At 41.1% G+C, this 9,998-nt stretch overlaps 1 protein-coding gene across 1 annotated transcript in view; it reads left to right on the forward strand.

The window, feature by feature from the left end:
• Positions 1 to 9,998, forward strand: part of COBL (cordon-bleu WH2 repeat protein) — a gene marked incomplete at its 3' end in the record, with an annotated part of 305,644 nt that overhangs the window by 108,383 nt on the left and 187,263 nt on the right. The window contains exons 3-5 of the mRNA XM_019518370.1: positions 2,218 to 2,428; positions 3,372 to 3,600; positions 6,148 to 6,192. Of these exons, the coding sequence (XP_019373915.1) occupies positions 2,218 to 2,428; positions 3,372 to 3,600; positions 6,148 to 6,192 (485 nt within the window). The remainder of the gene's footprint in view (positions 1 to 2,217; positions 2,429 to 3,371; positions 3,601 to 6,147; positions 6,193 to 9,998) is intronic.

Below are 9,998 nucleotides of genomic sequence, written 5' to 3' on the forward strand. Positions count from 1 at the left end.
ACAGGGCAGACCCTACAATGAGAGACTGCAGGACCTGAACCTGTTCAGCCTTCACAAGAGAAGGCTGAGGGGGGACCTGGTGACCATCTATAAACTCACTAGAGGAGACCAGAAGGGTTTGGAAGAGACCTTGTTTCCCCTAGCGCCCCCTGGCATAACAAGGAATAACGGCCACAAGTTGTTGGAGAGTAGGTTTAGATTAGACATCCGTAAGAACTAGTTCACAGTTAGGGTGGCTAGGATCTGGAACTAACTTCCAAGGGAAGTGGTGCTGGCTCCTACCCTGGGGGTCTTTAAGAAGAGGCTTGATGCCTACCTGGCTGGAGTCATTTGAGCTCAGTTTTTCTCCTGCCCAGGCGGGGGTCGGACTTGAAGATCTACTACATCCCTTCCGACCCTGCTTCTATAATTCTATGAAACTATTGATGCTTGTTGAACATTTTGGGGAATAGAACACTTTGATATTATCTGGACTCCCTTGTGCAGTGGATTTATAGAATAGCATTTTGTATGAACCATTACTTATGCAGTGCCCCATGTTTTCAAATATTTAGAATTCTATCTTAAATAATTCTTCAACCAAACCTAGGTGAACACAAAGCCACTGCCATGAACCTTGAGTTCCTCACATCTTTTGCCTCAGTGGGGAGAGGATTTTGTCTTGTGAACATTTTGGAGCTCCTGCAGGGTTCTTGGAAGCATCCTTCTTTACATTTCCACTTCATGAAGAATGTGTAAATTAATAGTGCTGTTACAAGACTACTCGCTAGTAATATGCCTTTGCCTTGCCGTGTCTATACAATTTTTCTTTTTTTTTCCTTCACTGTAAAAGAACAAACAAACAAACAAAAACTCTTCTGTGAAAATTACAGGTGCCAGGTAGAGCTGGACAGGAGTTTTTTGACAAAACTTTTTTTGTTGTTGTTGGAAGATGGTAAAGTTGTTAAAAGTGAAAAATTTCCATGAACGTGTCAGTTTCAACAAAACATTTGTCAGGAAAAGTTTCTCAGGACTGGCCTTCTTGCATGCATACCAGCCTCTAGCTTCTTTACTATTCGTTCCATCCAGGAAGAGCGCACACCAACTGCGGATGCTTCCTCAGCCTGACAAAGGGTTTTTGTACCTGAAAGCTTGCAAAGAAGAATTTTTCCAGCTATATGAGTTGATCAAATAAAAGATACCAGATTTACCACAAGAACCTTGTCAGGAATACAATGGGATTTCTGGGGATAGAGAGAAAAAGAGGGAGAGAATAACATCCGATTCAGAATAGCTCATAGCTTGGTGACTTGGACACATGCCTGGGGTGTGGAAGACACAAGGGAAACTTTTTGCTCTTCTGTTTTCCAAAATCCCAGAGGAGGACCATAAACTCTTGGGATATGGAGTATGTTTTCTCATTGGCCCAGTGAAATATTTAGACAGAGGAACAGGTTCTACTCAAGAGATGAGTGAGAGAGAGACTTTTAAACCCGTGTTTACTTTGGGATGTGAGCATATGGTAAGGTAGACTTAAATTTATGTCTCTAATATCTCAGGTGCATAACCTGAGTACTAGGCTGTTCTAGTGTGTGGAGGTGTTTCTGTTTCCCTTTCTCTCTCTCTCTCTCTCTCTCTTGTTTTGAAGTACTGTGTATGCATGTGTGTATTTATAGTCTGTATGCATATAAATAAAGTTTGGAAGGGAAGATGCAAAGTGAAAATGTTTTTGAATTTATAATTTTTCTGGGATTGAAATAGTTACTCATCAAGCTTTTGTCTCAGATTAAACTGCTACAGTTGGAGAAGCAGGATCTGGTTACTCAGATCAGGATGGAGCACTGCATGTCTGAACATGTAGTTTTTTGCCCTCAGAGTCCAAGGTAAAGGTGAGAGTACACAAGTTACAACTTTATGGGTACACTCAGCTAACAAGCTGCCCTTCACCCACCCATGGCTACTGCTAGAGGTACTACTATTACTTCTGTTGTCTGACAGTGAGTAGTTAATCAGTAACTCAAAAGCACTGCACAGGAAAATATGTAATTCTTAGTATTTATATCTGTTGTTTTTATATATATTTATATGTTACTTGTTGTTTTTCAGTAGCTTTCCGAAGCTTGAGAAAAATCCACAGCCTAGGCTGCTGCTTCTGTCATATGAAACTTCAGTAACATTCTAGCAACTCAGTTTTTCCCCTCGTAATAATAGAGAATGTCCCTTTTTTTTTCTTTGCAGTAAAGCTGTGATGGATCTGTTGGTTGATTTGTGCAGCCGCTACCACTTAAATCCAGCCCACCATACTCTTGAACTGAAGGCTTGGGAGTCACAGCAACCTTTGAGTTACAAGCCAAATACTTTGATAGGGGTGCTGGATCTTCAGACAGTACTTCTGAAGGAGAAGGTCCCTGAAGGAAAGATAAAACGACCCCCGCCTAAGGTCCCTGAGGTCAGTACCACCTGGCATGAGAACAGGTGCTATGAACCCACTATCACAGTCTCTAACAGGGATGCTGCTGCTACCTGTTCCACTTTTCTTGTCTTCAAATCTGAAGGGGAGAAGCTCAGATTTTCTTTTTATACAGTTTGAATAGTCATCAACTAAATTGGTAAAGCTAGAGTGGTAAATCAATCCAGTCTCTAACATTATCATGTAACGGTAAGGTCAGATAAAATTCTTAATGCACAGTATACGAATATGTGTCAGGATTTCTAACTACACATAAATATAGGAAGGTACATATGTATCTTGAAAAATGACATTGTTAAAATGCACTGGGGTCTCATTTCTCTTGGCCACATCCGGTGTGCTGGCTTTTGTGAACAAAGGTGATATAGGAGCTGCAGTTCCTAGTTCAAGGAATCCTTAGTTGGCAATATTCCACCAATTTGGTGATTCCTTTGCACATGTGGCTCAGCATACAGGGGTCACACAGTGATTCAGATCATGGACCACACTGCTTCTATCTTGCAATTATATGAATTCAGAGATCCTTATTCCTTAAACAGAAATATGGTTTCCAAGCATTTGGTTTTGGAAGAGTTTTCTGGACTTCCATGTGATTAACTTTAAACTCTTTCTGAAGGTGCTTTACTTTGCTGTGACAGTAATTAGTTCATACTTAGGATAGGATTTCTAGTGTATGACTGCCTCTGATTTTTCTCTCTGACTAAATTGACTTTATGACTCACTCCCCAGTGAAAGAGGTACCGCTAGAGATTAGGTTTTAAACTTTCTGCCCAATAGTAACTTTCCCCATGTGAATCACTAGATTTGCATTTGAAAGATGAAGGAAAACACTTATCTCTTTTGTGTTATTTAAATGGTGGAAGCATCACTGTGGGGACCTGAATCTACAGACTGACAGTGTCTTTTCCCTTTTCTGTCTCAGAAGTCAGTAAGGCTGGTGGTGAATTACCTCAAGACACAAAAGGCAGTGGTTCGCGTTAGTCCTGAGGTGCCTCTGCACAGCATCATCCCTGCCATTTGTGAGAAGTGCGAAGTCAGCCAGGAGCATGTTGTCCTCCTGAGGGACAACATCACTGGGGAAGAGCTGGAGCTTACCAAGTCCTTGGATGAGTTGGGGATAAAGGAACTGTATGCCTGGGATAGGAAAAGAGGTGAGTCAAGATTAACACCACCTATTGTGCACTTAGTGATGAACCCAGAATCACACCTGCAGCCTATTAACACCATCGTCGCTGATTTATTATTTAAATAGGATTGCATCCATTTCAGCTTTATAGATTTACTTGGGTTTTATAAGCACAGCCAGTTGCAGCAGCAGTGACGACAGTGCACTCAGCTGTCACCCAGGAGTCCCTAGCTCATAAATAGTGTGTGTTGTTCCTGGGCAGCCTGCCAGTGAAGGCCACCAGCTGTCAAAGAGGTGATTGGCCTGCACTAAAGATGTGAAGGAGGAGCCTTGCTGCCTCCAAGCTTTGCTATAAACAGGGGGTGCACGTACCCTGGGACTGTGTCCAGAGAGAGCTGTTCTGTCACCTGTACTGTAAGACAGATAGGAAAAAGTCATGGCAGCTGGTAGAAGTGAGAAGAGCAGAAATATACTAGAGATTATGAGAAACAATTGCAGATAAATGCAGATGCATTTCTTCCTATGAACAAAGGTATTTACTATTAGTGAAGAGGACCTAAGGAGGTATTTGTCTTTAAAATGTTGTTCATTTGTGAATTGTCTTTTTTTCCCCATTTTTTATTCTAATGATGCCTACCTGGACTCAAGTTTAATTGGACTGCTTGTTGATTCAGATAGCATAAATATTAAACATGCTTTAAAAATTCAAAGCTGATGTTGATAAGCATGACTCCTTTTGCTGCCAGAAAGTGATCTTCATTAAAAATCGCTTCCTGCGGTTTGTCACAATCAGAAGCCCTTCTAGGGGCACTGACTTTGTTATTTATTCCTCCACTGTATATGCGCTTAGGCAGGGTTATCTTTTATTTATACAGTAATTTATTTATGTTGGTGCTTTGTCTCTTCTTTCAAATCCCTCTGAATGACAGTTTTATTTTGGTATAATCTAAATTTCAATGTGTTTAGACTTTAAATTAAATGAAATGTCTTCTTTCACTTCGAGTTGGTGAGAGTCTCAAAAGAGATCTGCAAAATACAGTGCTACTTACTGCCACAACTCAAATGCAATTACCCTTTCATTTTTATGTATTTAATTAAATTAACCACTCTGGAGTTATGCATTATGTTTGCAGAGAGTTCTCTATCAAGCCATAGTATGCCTCAGTGATATCTTGCTAGATAATTAGTCTTGGCTTTCTGAAAGCATTTTTTTCCTTTAAATTGGAATATTTGAACAAGAAAAATGACAGTATGATTAGTAGTATGTATCAGTAGGTCCTGGTGAGCACTATAATTCTTTTATATAGGAAGAGTCCTGTTGAAGTCAAAACAAATGCAGGAGTCTACAGTAGCAGATTCACTTTCAGGGTTAGTACAATGTCCATCATTTATTAGAGTCACATCAGACAGATCATTTTTATTTTAATAACCAGTGATTCTAATAAGCACCAGCAAAGTAAAGAAAGTAAACTAAGAAGCTCATGCAAATGCTATGATCACACATGCTCAGTTGTCACCAGCTGTTACATAGCAACTTAGCTATGCAAAGAACATGCACATACGTGAACTTGATTAGAGTACTTGATTGAGTAATGAAAAAGCTTGTTAGGTGTAGAGTACACTTTCAGATAGTTGCTGATTCCATTGAATGGTATGCTAGTAAATAGTCAAAAATGCCTGGACTTATGGCTCTTGGTTTTAATTCTGATATGTAGCTGATTCCATTAAGCAAGATTCTAATAAACAACAGATGCTGTTGCTGACTAGTACATTGCAGAATATGAAATCCATTGCACCAAGTGACTGAAAAATTCTTTGTATCATCTCATTATCCCTTTTATCAGAGTAATATGTTTTCTGGGCCCACATGTTCGTCTGGGGCACTCATATTTTCCTCGTAAGTTTCATTACGTCTGCCTGTGTTTGCATTGAACCAGAGAAATAACAAAAAGTAATAATTTAAATAAAATGTATCTAGTGCAGCCTTGTGAACATAATTTTTTCTCACAAGATTTTGATGGCATTCCAAGGGAGAGGTTTCCAGGGATATCAGTGGCAGTCACCCACCTATCTGGGCTGCAGAATGGGCACTTGCATTGTTAATGATAAGAAGGAGAAGTTGGACTCCTGTTCACCTTTTCATTTGGGAGGGATCCCCTAAAAAACCTACTTCTGTCATTTCATATGCTGAAAAACACATGCTGTAAGTAAGAGTTGATTTTAGATGAGCTGACTGATTGGCACCCTCCCTTTGCCCGAGACATGAACACTTCATTCAAAAGTTAAAAGACTTGTTAAAAGATAAACTCTGCTGCCACCTACTTACATTTTTTCTTTTAGCAACTGAAGCAGCCTCTGTAAAGGTCAGGAATGAAAACAAAGCTCTCTCTTCAGATAAGTGTTCTGCAGTTCCAAACAGCAGCCTTGCATGTCCAGTTTCAGAAAAAGCCATTCTTAACAGTGCTTGTGAAGACACATACTAAGAGTAATGAATCATATCTGTGGTTTACCAGGTGATTTGTCTGATCTCTAATGTGTTTTTTCTTGTCCTTTCAATGCTTTCCTTTTTCAGCCCCTCCATCAAAAACTCAGTCTGAACCTACTCTGAACTACAGAGGTACTGTACAACCATGTTTGGGAAAAATCAGTCAGTCTCCCTTCCAGGTTGTCTTTAGCATGGCTTTGATAGCTAGATTTTTAAGATTCTGGCATGAAACACTGCAGAAAAAAGAGCTGGTTTAATTCCCTGTGTTGTATCCTAGATTGTTTTATTTATCTTGCAGACTGACAATGTCACATGCCCATGTCTCTAGTCAAAGCAAAAATAGAACAACTGCTATTAATATGTCAACATATCATTAACACGATTGCCTAATGGTATATGGACAATAAGGGTGCAAACAGACATAACACTTAAACTGTTCCAAAAATGTCACTGATTGGGAATTGGTTCACAGCTGTCCCTGGACTGAAGTGTCCACATGTACACTGCTAAGGGTTCCAAGTAAAACTTCACCTTTTAAGGATTGCAGTGCTGCCAAAATGCCTCCAGGAGTTGGTAGAGTACACAGACCATCATGCCTTCTAAGGGTCAGTGCTCAGAGTTTCCCCAGGATGTCCCTACAGGAAGGAAGGCCCAGAAGAGGTGGTAGTTGGAGTGGAGAGGTTGCCAGGGACTGGGGAGGAGTGGGAGGGACTCGGTGTACCCGTGCTTGTGATCTGCTCTCCCTGTCTGGTCTCTACTGCTCAAAGATTTATTGCCAACAGAGTCCTGGTTGCATCCCAGAGCAGCCCCTGGATGGGTCAGGGGGAGGTGAGGGTGACATACACTGCATTGTGGGATGCCTGGAGGACTGACCAGACTAAGCACAGAATGCTTGATGTGTCTGTACATAACACTGAACTAGTTCAAGGAGGACTGGCTCAAAATAGTACTTGATTTTCCTGGTGCACTTTTGAAATGTTCCAGGAAGTTTAAACCAGTCTGAAGTGGCATGCACATTTAGACTCTTGGGTTTTAAAGTGTATTTAGAAAGTTCGAAGCGTTACGTCTGTCCATACCCTACATAAATTTCCATGACCATAACTGTTTGCTTTTCTGAAAGTTGGATATTCAGATCTGTCTTGTGGATTTGAAATTCAAGCAAAGATAGGCCCTGAGATATTCAGCTGATTAGGAATCTCTACCATACTTAAGAACATTTTTTTTTTAAAAACCAGGGTGCATGGGATAAATGTGGATAAATGCTGAATATTAAGCATGATCACTGCACTTGTTCTGGTTGCAGTTGTGCTACTTTGGCAGTGTAAATGGATAACATATGTGTTTACTGCCTCAAATATCCTTTTTGCATCTGTTGTTATATATTGGGGTCATTGTGTTAGTGGGAAAACACAAAGTAACATACTTGCAAATTTTTGAGTGGAGTAAAAACTTCTGTGAGAAATCATAGAGAAGTAGGGCTGGAAGGGACTTCCATAGGTCTTCAAGTCCAACCCCCTGCCTGGGGGATCATTCTTATCCAAACTAGGCTATAAAAATTCCTAATCCAAGCTCTTAGTAAAACTAGTGTCAACCCTGACATAACACAAGACAACACCCTAACCTGCCACAGGTAAAGGTGAAGGACCATGGCAGCCAACATCCTGCTTTTGTAAAAGGTTGTTAATATATATTTAAGAGATCCCAGGTAGGGGGTTACACCCCCCCATCAGAGAAGAAGGCCCCCACATTCCATACCAGTCTGACCATGAGGCAAAATTTCTTCCTGACCCTAAGTATGGTAATCGGTCTGACTCTGAGGGGAGAGGGAAGACCCTCTAACCGGGAACCTCCAACTTTAAGTCTCAGGAGGAGCACTGCCACACGCCAGTCAAAATCTCTAGCCTTGGCTACAGCCAACACCCAGTGTCTCTCAGGAAGGCTTAAAAACAAAACCCTGATATATTTGCTCAATATTACATTAACTGATGCATTTTATGATTGAATTTGCCACTAGCCTTCACATCATACTGTTTTTTCCTCAGATTGTGGGCTTTTCTGTTGGGCACTTTTGCTTTAGAAAAGAGTACGCAGTGGAAAAGCCCTGCACACAGATAACCTTTCGTGGTCATACCTTGACACATTGATTCCTAAATTTGTCCCTGAAAAATGTATGCGTGCCAGTGGGCAACAAAGTGTACAGTTGTTCAGTCGCATGTTCCTCTACCTATCTGGTGTACACAAATGTGTGTAGTGTGTGACTCATTTTGCCAGTAAAGCTAATTGGCCCTCAGTGTTCTATGGCAAGTGATGGATCAGGATCTGTCCCCCTTCCTCCCCCCCACCCCCAGTTTAGTGCAGAAATTAGAATAATTAGAATGCTCTCCTCTGTGATTGACATTGTGGCCCTGGGTAAAATTATGGCCACACTGAAGTTACTGTGAAACTGTTGATTTCAGTAGTTTTATTTAGCCACTTGACTTCAGCATCTTCTTTCCTCATTTACACTTGCCATTTAGTCAGAGTCAAGATTTACCACATGCACTTAGGAAGAATTTTTTTCCCCAAATTGTTGGTCTGAGAGGCCATTATCTTGGCTCAATGCAACTTTCTATAGGGTTTTATCCCAAAAATGTTGGTAGGCTGTTAACTCACCCATGAAATTACATACTTCAGCAAGCTGACCCACAAGTGAGAACCCCTGCATCCATGTGCAGTTCCACTGATGTTAAGAGGGTTCCTCACTGATCCAGAGATTGGCCCATATGAATCTGAACCTAAAATCAAGCCTGTAGATGATGCTTCTCTGTATTTATACATGTGCATCTGTTGTTTCTCAGTAGCTGGGTATTTCCTTTTGACACGTTGGGGGTCAAAAGCTGGGTATTTCCTTTTGACACATTGGGGGTCAAAAGCTCCCACAGGTTGCAAACAGTTCCCACTAACTCATGTTGACCTTGGGTTATTCCTCTTAAATATCAAGAACTCAATTCTGAAGAATGTACAGGTCCAGCCACCATCTGTCCCTAAGCACAGAGAGATCCATTTCAGACTTGCAAATGCAGGCCATGCTTTATAGTCCATATAGGGAAGAGAACTAGTTAGTTTATTGCTGTTAGTTTTGTAGCAGTAGAAGGGCATTTTCGCTTTATCTAGGATGGTGTGGGTTTCTGCTTTCTTCTGATTGTCTGTCGTATTTACTCTTCTCTCATGCTTGGATCTGCTTTATCCACTTAACACTTTCTAACTCCTGTCAATATGAGGAAGCAATCTTTTGTGCGTGACAATGATATGCTTTGTGGGATACACAGCATCACTTACAAGAATTATCTTGGGGCTGTTTTGTGAAATACGTTGCTGTTTTATGGTTAAAGCAGGAATTTTAGGTCATTTGGGGTATATTTTCTATTATGAAGCAAATATGGCCCTTACAGGTGGTGACTTTTCTCAGTTTGTTAAAGCTTCTGTGTGACATCCAGGGTGTTACTGTGTACCAGAGAACCATGTTCAGGCCTTGATTAAATTAATTTGGTGTTGATTCAGGCCCTTATGCAGAAAGAGCAAATGGTGGAGGGGTGGCGGAACAGCCCTGAATCAGTGCTGGGCAGTTATATTTATGCAAACTGCAGATTTAACTCAGATCCCCTGTAGAAGAATTATGGCCTTTCTTGTTGGCTAGTGCTCATATAAAGCAAGATCCAACTAGTGGCAGAACAGTACAGTGGTTATGAGTACATTTTTGGGATGTCCTATCCTTTACCCAGTTTAGGCTGATGTATTTTAGTGGCCCCCTACATGCGTGGTAAAGGCATGATGGGATCTAATGCACAATCCACAAAATCGTGTCTCTTGCCATGCTATAAGGCAAAAAGCAAGGTCCCGTGGCTGGGAGCCCCCTGAGCTGAGAACTCCTCAGCTGCAGATAACACCCCCCCCCCCCC

The sequence above is a fragment of the Gavialis gangeticus genome, unplaced genomic scaffold, assembly GCF_001723915.1.
Source record: "Gavialis gangeticus isolate Ggan-Ray unplaced genomic scaffold, GavGan_comp1, whole genome shotgun sequence".
Classification (NCBI taxonomy): domain Eukaryota; kingdom Metazoa; phylum Chordata; order Crocodylia; family Gavialidae; genus Gavialis; species Gavialis gangeticus.